This window comes from Hibiscus syriacus, unplaced genomic scaffold (genome assembly GCF_006381635.1).
Source record: "Hibiscus syriacus cultivar Baekdansim isolate YM2019G1 unplaced genomic scaffold, ASM638163v2 tig00110783_pilon, whole genome shotgun sequence".
Lineage (NCBI taxonomy): Eukaryota > Viridiplantae > Streptophyta > Magnoliopsida > Malvales > Malvaceae > Hibiscus > Hibiscus syriacus.
The window spans coordinates 1,111,803-1,126,661 of record NW_024062861.1 but is presented as its reverse complement, the minus strand read 5'-3'; the positions used below and the strand labels follow the sequence as shown (position 1 = coordinate 1,126,661).

General features: G+C 33.6%; 2 protein-coding genes and 1 pseudogene across 2 annotated transcripts; 2 read left to right on the top strand and 1 right to left on the bottom strand.

Annotated features, from left to right (window-relative positions):
• Positions 1–381: 381 nt before the first annotated feature.
• Positions 382–3,180, bottom strand: LOC120140183. Its single transcript, XM_039155198.1, has 8 exons — positions 2,981–3,180; positions 2,857–2,902; positions 2,658–2,715; positions 1,771–1,864; positions 1,182–1,266; positions 1,041–1,106; positions 739–854; positions 382–599 (listed from the first exon to the last, which is right to left on the bottom strand). The coding sequence occupies exons 1-7, from the start codon at positions 3,067–3,069 to the stop codon at positions 741–743; spliced, it is 552 nt and encodes a 183-aa protein (XP_039011129.1). The 5' UTR covers positions 3,070–3,180; the 3' UTR covers positions 382–599; positions 739–740.
• A 2,254-nt stretch (positions 3,181–5,434) lies between these two features.
• Positions 5,435–9,200, top strand: LOC120140226 (sulfite oxidase-like). The gene is made up of 12 exons (XM_039155237.1): positions 5,435–5,688; positions 6,053–6,168; positions 6,274–6,336; positions 6,509–6,545; positions 6,636–6,717; positions 6,948–7,066; positions 7,156–7,251; positions 7,444–7,554; positions 7,641–7,742; positions 7,980–8,027; positions 8,558–8,773; positions 8,953–9,200. The coding sequence occupies exons 1-12, from the start codon at positions 5,614–5,616 to the stop codon at positions 9,067–9,069; spliced, it is 1,182 nt and encodes a 393-aa protein (XP_039011168.1). The 5' UTR covers positions 5,435–5,613; the 3' UTR covers positions 9,070–9,200.
• Positions 9,201–12,302: 3,102 nt separating this feature from the next.
• On the top strand, positions 12,303–14,053 carry LOC120140369 (annotated as a pseudogene).
• Positions 14,054–14,859: the final 806 nt, after the last annotated feature.

The following is a 14,859-nucleotide window of genomic DNA, read 5'->3' as shown; positions in this document are numbered from 1 at the left end:
AATTATTATAATGTAACACATGTTACTTAACGAAACTTTTTGACTGCCTCTACAGTCAATGCACCTAAAGTGACAAACGTTAATTAGACACCTAAATTGACTGAAAAAAGTTTATACACCTCTTTGAAAAAATCAATACAACTTCAACACTTATTTTTAGATTAAGCCAATTCATTTTAAAACAATCTACGTGTCTGTCAAACGCTCAAAAATGACTTTGAAAATTTCCATCAAACAAATTAATCTATTCAGCATTATAAAAGTACATGGACTAAATATGAAATTTTAACATAATATAAGAACCAAAGCAATAATTTAACCTTCAGTAGACGAAAAATACGCGAAGAGTAGGTCAACAAATGGAAAGAAGAGGTTTAACAAATACAAAAAAAACTCGGAACTCTGAACAACACCGTAAAAACATCTTCGCAACGAAATTTGGCCCAGTTTTCTTGGAATAACAACCGCTGGATTCGTGTTGATTATGTTAAAGATAACTTTCCGGCGATGGAAATGCACTGAGAGGTTGAGGATTCATATATCATCGGTAGCAGGAAGCCTTAAACCATTTAGTTCCGGGTTCATCATTCTGTCAACTCAACTGACTAATACATCAATTGAGAAAAGTGGAACTAAGACTTGGTTAGCCATAATCTGATTCAAGAAGATGACAGTGTGGACAAATAACACACACACACACACGAGACTGAACGATGTACAACAGTAAATCCAGTGTAAGCTTACCTTGGCCTAAATAAGGGAGACACCCTCCTTTGAACAATCTCTTGAATCTGCTCCGATGACAAAATAGATGCCTCGACATCAAAATTAGCATCTTCCATCTGATGGTGTAACTGAATGGAAACAAGCCACAAATGATCACCCATTTTTATTATCAGTAAATGCATACTCTTAATATTCCGGATGTCAAAGTCAAAAAACTGCTTTCCCGAATTCAGTTAATTTCACAAGCCATCCATGTGCCTGACAGTCCAAGTCTCACGGATTATATGCCAAGGAAAAAGAACACATGCACCTACCTTCTCAAGGATTGCAGATTGATCATCCAGGTGAAATTTGCGCATATACTTTAGCATCTGTAGTTGCTGCAAAATTGTTCACCTCGAAGACTTGAACAATACATATTCTCAAACTTTAACAAAATTTCGATTAGTTGCTACCTGTTCATGCAGTTTTTGTTGACTGTGAAGCTTTTCAGCAAATTCATCTGGTCCAAGCTCAGCTTCATCACAGGCCAACTCCTCACTGTTGTTTCACAGAATAAACGTTAGCGAGCCCAGATATCAAATCCTACACACCCGCAGCACATAATTTTGTGACAAAACAAAAATTGCCAGCTGTATAAATATTATAGAACAAATCATTTTTTTACCTTGCTTAACCTAAACCACAGTAATACCACACCAAGCTATATTAAAACATGTATGAATCAACCGTGTCTGAAATTTCTTATACATTGCAATGACTACAGGTCTCATGGATATCCCTGATAGAAAGGCGTGATTATGAGTGAGCAATGGCTGAAAGAATCAACAGAGTTCTTTGAGCATCTGAAGTAATGAACAAACATCTGAGTTTTTGTCTCCCTTGCAGATCCAAGAAGAATGATTTTGGATGCTTCAAACATTTACAGTAATTCATGCAATGTTTTCATTAGGAGCAATTTGAGCCAACAGTTGCACATGTGCACTCACAGACACAAACGCACAGAGAGAGAGAGAGAGAGAGAGAGGGAAGGAGGGAGATTACTCGGCAACAAATCTATAATGGCGAATCATCAAATCTTGATCGTTCTCGTAAGTTATATTCACTTTCCCCAGGCATGCAAGACCAAAACTTGGATCTGTATCAGAGAAAAGGAATCAAGTAAAACACTGTCAGAAGCTCCAATAAGAATAGATCAATCATTTTGCTAATTCCTGGATTTGCAACAAAATCACATTAGATTCTCAAATCAACATAGCGAGTTATTCCTTTGAAATATTAACAAACACAAGGTATATCACTTTACATACCCCCAAACCCAGTTTCTGTTACAAAGGAGATTTCTACCTTTGCTTGGTAGACTGTAAGAAAATTGGAAGGATACAAAATTAAATGGGTAGAAACGTGAAAAAAAAATTGAAACAAAAAATTATTTCCATTGGTGTGCTTAAAGTTTTGATAAATACATATTTTGAACTAACTCACATATCTTCCATATTTTCTCTCCTCTTTTCCTTCTAAATTGGAATGATTTAATTTTACATACGAGAATAGAAAATGGTCATCCTTCTCATTTTATTTCCCCTCACTTTTATTTCTAACCAAGCAAACTCGACGTTTATTTTCTTTCCATTTTTACATTCTCTGCTCATATCCTTCCATTTTTACTCCCACCCAAGCAAAAGAAAGGCCTTGATGAGAGTCTTAAAAGTAAATCAATCGTTGGGATAGGATCACAAAACATGGTCGAAGTCTCGAAGATGATGTGATGACCAATAGTTACATGAAGTTCGATTGTGCTTTTAAATCAATAAACCAATGGACATAACACAAAGGTAAATAAGAAGATGGATTACGTTTAACATTTGTAGGATGATATAAGATTAAACACAATTCCAATCAAGCTTCATGACATAGAAAGACAAACTTACCAACACCCATCTCCAAGAATATCTCTTCCTGAACTGCTGTGGTGACAGCAACCGGTTCCTGCAGAAAAAATAATAAATTTTCAAATGGGGGTTAACAAAACTTGAAAAACAAAGGCAAATTGAAAATGATAAAGGAAGCAGAGTACTCAAAAGCTAAAGTTATGAAGCCCTAAAAACACAAGGCTAAAAAGAAAGTAACCTGCTTGTCATTCACAGCTTCAACAATCCTCTCCTTAAAATCTGGCAAGACAAGGGAAATACCAGTATACTTAAGAGGAAAACAAAGGCAGATGGAATGAAATGAAAAAATGGAAAATACCAGGTTGGGAATGAGAAGAGAGAATCGATCGAATAGATACAACAACTGTTCCCTTGATAATGTCCCGGATTTCTGCAATTGGGTATCCGCCATTGATCAACAAAACTCTAGATTATGAAATATCAAATTTAGAAAATAATATTAAAGCCTTCTAAAAGAAAAGAGCAAGGAGAATCACCCATGTCCTTTTCTCATTGCTGAGCAATTACATTATTACCCTCTTAAATTAAGTTGCACTTGGAGATAGGGTAGGGGTGAGGGTGAGGGTTGGATCCACTCGAGTAAAAAAATTTAAGTTATTCGAGAAGATAAGTATTATTTTATAATTTGAAGTTGAATTGAATTCTTTTTATTCGATCGAGTTTATAAAATTTGAGTCGAGTCAAGTCAAATTTTTGAATTTATGTTTAAATTTAATTATAAATATTTATAATATTATTATATTATTTTATTATAATTTAAAAAAAATTATAACCATATACAACATATGTATATTTTTTCATTTTTTTCATATGTGATATACATATATTATATAGAATCAAGGGACTCGACTCAAACTAGAAAATCAATCATCTAATTACTAAAAACTTCAAGTTATTCGAGTTACTATTCGATTTATTCAAGTTGCATTTTACAACTCGACTTGAACTTGAAATTTTTTAGAGTCGAGTTTATGAAATTACACTCGAAGTCAATTTGAGTCGAAAAAATTGATTTTTCAAGTCGAGTTTTGCTCACCCCTAGACAGGGGTGTTCATTGTTAGGTTTTAACCGAATTAATCGACGGAATCAAAATTTATTTTGGTTACTTGATATTAATTTGGTTAACATATAAGAAATTTTTCAAATTTCGATTATCGATTATTCAATTTGAAACTGATTAAATAATTTAATTAACTGAAATTATTAAATATTTAATAATTTATAGATATTACATATATATATATATATATATATATATATCAAACCCTTTAAAATTTAAGATTTTACTATATTTTAATCACTCTATACGCATTGAACTTTCAATAATCAAATTTTAACCTAAATGAAAAAAAAATACATCTAATAAATTCAAATTAATCTAATTAAAAAAATTACAAAAGATTTCATTTAATTCTATTAATAGAACTCACCGATTGAACACCCCTGCTTGGAGATAAAGGGTGAGTATTCGATTCATGTTAACAAAAAAGTCGAGTTAGATGATTCAAATATTAGTCTATAATTTTTTTTATTTAAAATAACTCAAATATATGTGTTTATATTTTTTAAACGACTCTTTTATAATATTATATTGCTAATCGAATCAAATTCAAATTTACGATTATAATTATTATGGTATTAGTTCATTTTCATTTAAATAAATCTTTATAATTATATATTTAATGGAATTAATTTGAGTAATTTAAAATTTAATTCAAACCCTTTAAAGGTAATATAATTCGGTTATTATGTTATTTTTTCTATTTGAGAAGTAGAATTTATTGTTATTTTTGAAGGTCCTACGTTCAAGCTCCATGCATATAAAAATACGAGCATTTATTATTAAATGATTAAAATTTGTTATACAAATATTATCTTATATTTATGCTAATAGAATGATAAGCAACTCTTACGCCACCGTCAACCACAAAATAAGACCCGAAAGTGAAATTAGAGCTCAACTGTGAGGGAATTTTATTTAGAATGGAAGCTTCAAGTACAACTCTGAGTGGCCGCAGATAAGGCCTAAGCAACTAAATACAATCCATTTATTTTCACTTCCCAAATTATATTTGCACATCTTATGACATAAACATCTTTGAACAAATACAAGCAACAATTTTAAATCAATGACACTCGTGGATGAAGAAAAACAATAGCAGAGATGATGCACGGCAAAGACAACGACGGGAAGATGATGATTGATGAAACTTTTGAGTATAGTGGTTATTGTGTTTAATGAGGACGATAATTAAAAAAAATAGACAATGAGAACGTAGATGAAAGGAGATCTAAAATTGTCAAATAATCTAAGAAATTTATGATTTTAGGAGAAATAATCACTTTAATGTATCACGTTATTTTTATTTTTTTAAAATAAATTAAAGTGATTACAAAAGATAATAATATTTATTTTTACCACTCAAATCGTTTGATAAGTTCAATATATAACATCAACATAATTATTAGATATCATATTTAAAATTATTATTATAATTATTTAATTATCGAATATAAAATATAAATATCTATTTAATAGTATTGTCATAACTATGTGGCAATTGTCAACTCCATTTGACAGGCTTGGCAAACTTGGGTCTCATGGAGAACAGGCTAAGTGGACTCTATGAAGAAGACTCACAAATTAAACACCACAGGAAAAAAGAGCCCATAAAATGCTATTTGTCTCCGTATGTGGCGTGTTTATTAATCGAAACAAAGATTATCTTCATTGTTGATTTGGGTCCTCTCCAACTTGCATATCGACGGTGGATGATTGGCCTCTTTCCTTTGTAATGGTAGCCTCTTCATCACCGAAGCATTTTCTTTTTGGAAAGTAAACTAAAAGGCAGCACACAGTGTTTCTCCATATAGCCGGCTCAACTTGATAGCTTCAGATTTGTGTTATTGAGAGAATTGCAGAAGACTGAAAACATGCCAGGAATAAAGGGACCTTCTGATTATTCACAAGAACCGCCACGCCATCCTTGTCTTCAAATCAACTCCAAGGCAACTTCTTTTGCTGTTAAACTACTCGCTTTGCATCTGATTATTGAATTTCATTTGTTTTTATGCCGATTTTATTTAGAGAAAGGAGATTTGATATGTATTTATATTCACCTGTGCGAAAGAAAGCTGATTCGTTGTATATAAATTTCCAGCTTTTATTTAATTAATTGAAAAAAGGGTATCTGAATTGCTAATAAGATGTTTCTTTGCATATTGAATTGAATTGGGCATGGTCCATATGTGCCTGCTTTAACCCAAAATTATTTTCCTTTTTAAGTTTCCATTTGCAAAAACATTAGTTGTGGAATGTGTATTGATTGATAAAAGTTCTATGTGCATCTTGGTATTGGCATCATTGTTCCAGGAGCCTTTCAATGCCGAGCCGCCTCGTTCAGCTTTAGGTTCCTCTTATGTGACTCCAGTGGATTTGTTCTACAAGAGAAATCATGGACCAATCCCAGTAGTTGATGACATAGAGAGGTTGCAGATTCTGTCCTCTTATTCCATGATAACTTATATCAGAACATTTTAATGTTATTTAACTTGATGGGGATCCTTACTTTCTTACATATTTCGGAAACACAGATACTGTGTTGATATAACTGGTTTAATTCAAACTCCGAAGAAGCTGTGTATGAGAGATGTTAGGTGAGTGATAGCATTCCCAATTACAATCCAAGAAACAAACTATACGTTTTGGAAATTTCTGATAATTAATCTTTCATGAATCAAGTTTATTCACTAGTTTCTTCCCTGATTTTATTCTTCAACTTACTGTGTATCGAACAATTTATTGAGAATTATTTTTAATGAGTAACAGGATGCTACCAAAATACAACGTGACAGCCATTTTACAGGTAAGCTCTGTTCAATATATTTGGAATTGATTTATGCGGCACTGCAATCATTGCATTTGTTCAATGATCTGGCTATGATGTTTTATTCAGTGTGCAGGTAATAGGAGGACTGCCATGAGCAAAACCCGGAAAGTGAGAGGAGTTGGCTGGGATGTTTCTGCTATAGGGAATGGTTTTTTTTTTATCTCCAACTTTCAATTAGTTTTTTGAACTTATATATCACACGTGTGCTTAGTTCGAGACATGCATATAAGCATGTGCATTCTTCACATTGGTGTACAAGATTATGGATGAAGTCGAGTCTGTGTAGTTCTGTAAATCTAGTATGCATAACCACATCTCTAATTTTCATTATAGATGTGCTGTTATCTTTGACTTTATATAGTATTTTCGACCTTTCAGCTGTCTGGCGAGGTGCCAAATTGGCTGATGTACTTGCGCTCGTCGGGATACCAAAGTTGACAAGTAGCACCCAGTCTGGTGGAAAACACGTGGAATTTGTGAGCATTGATAAGTGTAAGGTAGTAAGTTGGCCCATTGAACTTCATTGTCAACTTTTCTTCTCTAAGATTACTTAATATTTTGCCTTTCGTGTTTTAAATAAATGTAGGAGGAGAATGGCGGCCCGTACAAGGCATCGATTCCACTTAGTCAAGCCACTAACCCTGAAGCAGATGTTTTACTTGCTTATGAGATGAATGGAGAGGTAAGGGGAACTTGTTCTCATCATATAATATTATTTTCTACAATATAATTTTGCTTGGACTTCGTGATCATCTACATTTCGATGCCTTGAGTTTATGCATCGATACTCATATGGTTAAATTGAACATTATTTCTCTCATAATGTCCCAATGGGTTTCGCTGACATGAAGGCTTTTTCATTTTCATACTAAAGCCTCTCAATAGGGATCATGGTTATCCGTTGAGAGTAATTGTGCCTGGCGTTATAGGTGCACGTTCTGTCAAGTGGCTCGATTCTATCAACATAATAGCAGAAGAATGCCAGGTTGAAGAAAGGTTTTATCTTTATGTTAGATTGATTTAACATTTTCCAGGTTGTTATTTGATTGAGTTCCATTTACTACCTCGTAGGGCTTCTTCATGCAAAAGGATTACAAGATGTTTCCACCATCTGTCGACTGGGATAATATCAATTGGTCTACCAGGCGGCCTCAAATGGATTTCCCGGTTCAGGTGTTACTAGATTTTGATTGAATTAGCCTAGTCTTATATGTAAATTGAATGTTAATAGCTTGAAGAAACGTTATTTAAAAGGAGAAGGGCCTATCTAGGTGTAAAAAATGTATTGGCGTTATATAATAAAGCAGTATAGTTTAGGGGCTTTTTTAAATATTGTAGGCAGAAAATTGTTTTACAAACTTGATCCGCTTGAATGTCCTGACTAATATTAGTTCCTTTGCTGGTTGGCAGTCTGTTATTTGTTCTTTGGAAGATGTGCAGTCAATTAAACCCGGGAAGGTTAGTTCTCTTTGCAATTATCGGTTTGTATAGGCATGAGTGTATGCAAACATGATTATATTCCTGACGTTATGAGATTTACTTGCCTTTATTCATTCATATTTCATTTGGCTGGCATGATTTTAGAATTATTCCTAGCTTTATAAATGGTATTTCGTGTTTATACTTGAGATAATTGTCCAATACGCCAGCACGAGAGTCTTTGAACCCCACAAGTGGATTTAAAAGGTTGGAGTATGAACCTGCCTATGGAGTTAAAAAGCTCCACGATGGTATATAGAGTAATCATACGTATTCTCAGTTTGTGAAAGACTGACTACTTCGTTCCGAATATATCTGCTGAGAAAAAGTTTTCCGTTGTTGTAAATTTGGGCCAATTGGCAGGGATGTAAAACTAGATCCTCATGTGCAAGTTTAGTCTCAATCAATGACCCCTTTCCTGTTATATTGAACATTGTTCTCCATGGTTCCGCTGCAAATTGAATGCTACTCAAACTTGATTGGATTTTATTCTATCAAATGTTATGCAGATTACAATTAGTGGATATGCAGCATCTGGAGGGGGCCGAGGAATCGAGAGAGTAGATGTGTCTATAGATGGTGGCAAGACCTGGTTAGAAGCCTCTAGATTTCAGAAAACCGGTATCCCTTACATATCAGATCATGAAAGCAGTGACAAATGGGCATGGGTGCTTTTTGAGATCACAGTCGACATCCCGTACAGTACTGAGATCATTGCCAAAGCGGTACGTTTCATTTTTATATCATGGTAGAATGCAAAGTGCACCGATTAATATCTGTTCATCTGTTATATTTCCAACTCATGGTTCTTGTAAAATGTATGTAATCAAAAGTGGCCATTGGCTGTCCATTGCATTGCTAACTGTTTTACCGATACAATTCATTTATTTTTATCGATTCGCAGGTGGATTCAGCTGCAAATGTCCAACCTGAAAACGTGAGAGATATTTGGAACCTAAGAGGTATTCTGAACACTTCATGGCACCGAGTTCAAGTTCGCATGGGCCACTCGAATATGTAACTCAGACGAACGAATAGGTAAATAACTGACACCTGCTTTAATAATGCTGTTTCAGCAGATTGTTATGTGATCTTGGAATGTTTAATCTTACATGATTTCACATTGTGGGTTAATATATGACATTATGGCAATCACTTGACGTCATTTTATCCTTATTGTTTTCCCACGTATTATTTGCTTAAAATGATGAAATTATGCTCTGGACGGTTCATGATGCCCTTGAGGTATGTTCTAATATGATCTATGTATTGAATCTCATATGTTTTCATGTTTATGGGAAGTTGAAGTTATGTATGAAAGAGCTATTACCCATTATGCATATATTTCCTTAGGGTAAACTACAAGTTTAGTACCTAAACTTTTATTTTCATTTCGTTTTGGTATCCAAACTTTATTTTTTTTTCAAAATCATACTTAATGTTTAGTTTATGTTTTATTTTGGTGTCCTACTAGTGATGTTGACGTGTCACCATTAGGTAATGTCACGTCATCATTAAAAATATATATATGCAATGTCAGCAGTTTTATTAATTTTTTAATGGATCTAAACTAAATATTAAATATGATTTTGAAAAAGTGTAAAATTTGGTTATTAAAATATAACAATAGTAATAATTTAGGTATTATACGTGTAATTTACCAATTTTCTTATTGGTTCATTGATATGATATGATTGTCGTATTGGCTATCTAGACGTGTTACAATGTCATTTGTAGTCATACGGATTTGATTGAAATGTCTTATCGACTATATTGTTATTCACCACTTTCATCATTATAGAAATTTAATTAAGTCCAAACGATATTATTAATAAAACAATAGTTATTATTTTTTTATATTTTAAATTTGACCATCATAAATATTAGTAGTATAAGTGTTTAAAGTCAAATACTTAAAATTTATTTTTAAATAGATATTATTTTATAGTTATCTTAAATTAATCAGGAAAAAAAAATTAATTCACTGCCAACGTACCTATACTGATGTATGCTTGTGCTTGCAGCGCTGAATGATATGTTAATGATAATGATCATAATGCTTTGAACATGAGGTGAGACCACTTGGTAAATAAAGAGAAGAAATAGTATTACACCATTAATTTTAAAATTTGAATCCAACAAATTAAATGTGATTTTTTTAATATGTATTATTTTAGTCGATATCGATGATTTTTTAAATTTAAGGATACTTGATTGATTTTTTTTTTTTTGAAATCTGATTTTTAAAACATGTTATTAAATATTATTATAAATTATTTTACATTAAAAATGCTGTGATGGTTTCTAACATCGAGTAATTATCTCAGAAATAATTTTAAATATCAAATCAAATTTTAAAGCAGTTTATTTTTATAAATACATGTGCTCACTTTATTATTAAAGTTGATTTATCGATGTATGTTCATTTATTATTATACCCCCTCCAAACGATGATGTTTCGGGAGGGGCAATTAGGGCCAAAACGATTGTGTTTTGGGAGACGACTCGCAAATCGACTCGACCTGCTAGAGGATCCACATCTTTTTGCTTATTTTAGGGTAATTATACTTCTGGTCCTTTTATTTTTATTTCTCAATTCAATTTGGTCCTTGATTGTGTAATTGAGATTTTATTCATGGCCTAAAAGTCTCAATTAGTTTAATTTAGTCCCTAAATTTAACAATTGAATATTAAATTAGTCAAGTTAGTCTTTGATTTTGGAAACCAGGTCCCTTTATTATTAAATAGATAGTAAACATGATATTTTTAGTTTACGTAAGAAATAAAGTTACTGAAGACTTGAAGGCTTATGTTTTAATGAAATTTGGGTCAAGAGGGAGATTGTTATGTATTAACCCAAATTCTGACTAGTAAGTAAATCAGTTTTTGATGTAACTCTAGTGGTTGAAATTTTCTTGGTTATTAAGTTTGTTTAATAAATAAATATTTATATTAGATAAAAAGTTTCACGGAATAATATTTCTTGGCGATCAAGTATTTGACTCTATAAATATATGGTATGTCTCAACCTTTAGAATTATAAGAGACAGACATAATCATTATGAGATATATGTTTGAGATACAAGTTTTGAAAGGATGCCACGAAGAATTTGGTAAAATATCATGTTTGTAGATAAAAAGGTATTTTATGTATTTGAACAGCATGTGTCATAGAAATAAGATTTGTTTTAGAGCTTAGGATTTAGTGTTTGATTTTATCATATGCTTTAACCCTTTTATAATCTCTACGTTTATACAATGAATTTTTCTCTCATTTGTGGAGATAAACAATTGAAGTCAAATAGTATTAAATATTATCTTTTATATATGTTTTTTTTTTTTGTGTTAATCTCACATCAAATATGTTTTCCATACAAATTCTTAACAAGAGAAGTAGCAGTGATAGAGGAGTTGAGGAAAAGAGAGTGCATAGGTGGTTGGGTAAGTTTTAAATGATTATTAAGTGGGGGAGAATTAGCTATTTGAAATTTCAGGCAAATCATTCAACCAATCAATATTTGACACGTGGCCTGGTTTTTTTATTTCCTTTATTTTTTTTAAAAAAACGGAAAATTCATAAATTAAAAAAAAAAAGTCATTTTTAAGTGAAGTGTGAACATGTGGAAGTTAGGCCTTATTTGACAAAAAGATGATCACATAACTTCCATTGTAACTTGTTTTGATTAGCTAATCAATATTTCTTAATCTTTGATTGATAGTATTGGCGTGCAACTTTTCCCAATGGATCATTAGATTAATAGAAACCACCCAATGAAATATTAATAATGCTAATTAACAAATATGATTCTCTATTCAACCCGTCATTCAATTGAAAAGGTTTTTGTTCTGTAATTAGTAGGCACCCTTAAAGAAATGGGAACAAAGCTTAGTTGATTGTGTTCAATATTGACACCTTCTTTGTCTCATTCATCAGGTTTCAGTTCATATTCTGATCAGAATTATTCTGCAAAATTCAGTCACCTTTTCTTGCGGGAGGTGTCGAGTCATGGTTGGCAGCTCCGAGATTAAACTACTCACTAGAAAACAATACAAGAAAAGAAAGGATTCACGATGTGTGGATGAGAGCATGCGTCTGTGTAGAAAGAAAATCACTTTAAAATAAAAATTACTGTTTGTCAATTGGATTCTTTTCTCAATCTAGTCGTTTGTTTAATACATAATCATTATCTTAGATCTAATATATATATATATACAACAATACCTAAATAGCTCATAAACCTCTTGAAACTCCCCCATTAATGCTGCAGAACAATCACTTGAGCTTTATGCTACCATATATGGAAATATTGATGTCTTTCCTTCCTCTTCTTACCTTGAAATTTGTGTTCATATCAATCTTTTTTCTCTTTGTGTCATCCAATATTACGTAAAGTCTGCAAAGCACCAAAACTGTCACCACATGGCCCTCCAACTTATCCCATTATCGGCTGCTTGATTTCCTTCCATAAAAACCGCCATCGTTTGTTAGATTGGTACACGGAGCTCCTCGCAGATTAAGCCACCAACACGATCGTGGTGAACCGGCTTGGTGCTCGAAGACCCATCGTAACTGTGAACTCGAAGAACGTCGAATACGTGCTCAAAACCAACTTCAAAAACTTCCCTAAAGGCAAACCTTTCACTGAAATCATAGGTGATTTTCTTGGCTACGGGATATTCAATGTGGATTGTGAGCTTTGGCGATGCAAAGGAAGTTAGTCAGCCATGTTTTCGGCTCCGGTTGTTCGAGAGAATTTATGGTTAGGATGTTGAAGGAGGAGGTGAAAATCAGTTGTTACCGTTGTTAGAGTCATTGGCTGATACATCAAAAGTGGTAGACCTGCAAGAGTTGCTAAAAAGACTTGCGTTCAATATGCTCTGCAAGGTCTCATTAGGGGTGGATCGATGTTGTTTGGATCCTTCTCAGCCAGATTCACCTCTCCACAAAGCTTTCGACACGGCGTCGGAGATATCCGCCTAGCGTAGCGCTGCTCCTTTGTTATTGGTCTGGAAGGTTAAGAAATGGGTGGGTGCTGGATCGGAGAAACGGCTCAAGGATGCAGAGGAGGAAGTTCGTGCATACGTTGAGGGAATCATTCGTGACAAGAAGAGAAAGATCGATGAAGACAGAGAGAATCATGGTGAAGAAAATCTCTTATCGAGGCTGCTAATCGCCGGAAACGACGAGGAAGCTATAAGAGATATGGCCATAAGCTTCATCATGGCAGATAGGGATACAACTTCAGCTGCAATGACATGGTTCTTCTGGTTGCTTTCCTGCGATTCAGTTATAGAGCAAGAACTCGTGAAAGAGATAAACACCATGGAGAAAAGCTTGTTAAATTATGAATCATTGAAGGCACTTAAATTGCTGAAAGCATGTCTTTGTGAATCAATGAGGCTTTTATCCACCAGTAGCCTGGGACTCAAAGCATGCCATGGTCGACGACTTATTGCCCGATGGCACTCCAGTCAGTGCCGGAGACAGGGTAACCTAAGCATTGTAACTGGTATGAGTTCAGACCGAGCCGATGGTTTATCGAACCGGCAAGCTACCATGGAAGATCACTAAAGAAGGTTTGTCCATACAAGTATCCGGTCTTCCAGGCAGATCCAAGAGTTCGTCTTGGGAAAGAGATGGCATTCATTCAGATGAACTACGTGGTGGCTTCCATACTAAGGCAGTTCGAAATCAAACCGTTTGTTTCTGAAAAACCGGTCTTTGTGCCCCTCTTGACGGCTCACATGGCCGGTGGACTGAAGGTCGTGATACAGAAAAGAGATGATTCAAGATAATATCAAAATTTAGTGAGAGTCGGTAAAAACTTGAAGGGCAATGTAAGTAAAGATGCTAATTTGCCCTTATGTCTCATCTGTATCATAGGAGGAAGCGGTTAGCTAAAACGATCACAAAATACAAATCTTCATCAAATATTAATCACAACCATTTGTGTATATCAAGACCATTGGTTCTAAAAGCATGAGCATAGGTAATTAACGTCAATATCTAGTCGGAATGCTAGCAGAAGAAAAGGAGTGGAAAATAGGGACGGCAGCTTAATCATACAGATTCCGACCCGATTAAATTTGATAGGGGTCTGATTTTTTTATTAAAAAAAATTGAGTTCAGGTCGGGTCGGGCTGAATTGTATATGGCAGTAAGGTCGAGTCGGTTTCAGGTGGAGGGTAAAAAATTGACTCAACCCAACCCAGCGATAATGGTATAATTTTTTCATATAAATTTATGAATAATTGCTATAATAATCCTCTCTATAGTTTTTTTTAACTTGGTCCTTATTTTACATCGTGTTAAGTCGGGTTCGAGTGGAGAAAATATTCTCTTATGGTCGGATCAGATCGGGTGGAAGATATATATATTTCAAGTCAGGTCGAGTTCATTTAGTGGTATATATATTTCAAGTCGGATCAAATTGACTAAAAATACAACCCAACCCAACCCATTGCCATCCCTAGTGGAATATCAATAAGCTCATTCTCTTCATACATTTCTTTATGAGTCCGTGCAACTGATAGGAAGTAAACATAGGTTTGCTTTCCCTCTTCATTAAGTCCCGGGACTCCCTTGGTTTAAGTATTTTGACCATAAATCCTATTTTAATTCCTTCATGCACAAAATTTGACCTGATTCATACCTAAAATTTAGAAATTTTATTTTTATAAATTAAAGTTAGAATTCATCGAATTCAGATGTTTTGATCATATCTATTATGTGCTTTAGGGGTTTGATTATAATACCAAAAATACACCAAACTAGATTTTTTTGACCTTTGATGGTTCGAGAGATCCACTG

Coding starts and splice junctions, on each gene's coding strand:
- LOC120140183 (XM_039155198.1), bottom strand. CDS start 3,069: ATGGCGGATACCCAATTGCAGAAATCCGGGACATTATCAAGGGAACAG. Junction 1,267..1,770: donor CATTATAGATTTGTTGCCGA/GTAATCTCCCTC, acceptor GTGAAACAACAG/TGAGGAGTTGGCCTGTGATG. Junction 855..1,040: donor AATCTGCAATCCTTGAGAAG/GTAGGTGCATGT, acceptor GTTTCCATTCAG/TTACACCATCAGATGGAAGA.
- LOC120140226 (XM_039155237.1), top strand. CDS start 5,614: ATGCCAGGAATAAAGGGACCTTCTGATTATTCACAAGAACCGCCACGC. Junction 6,337..6,508: donor CTGTGTATGAGAGATGTTAG/GTGAGTGATAGC, acceptor AATGAGTAACAG/GATGCTACCAAAATACAACG. Junction 7,252..7,443: donor CTTATGAGATGAATGGAGAG/GTAAGGGGAACT, acceptor TTCATACTAAAG/CCTCTCAATAGGGATCATGG.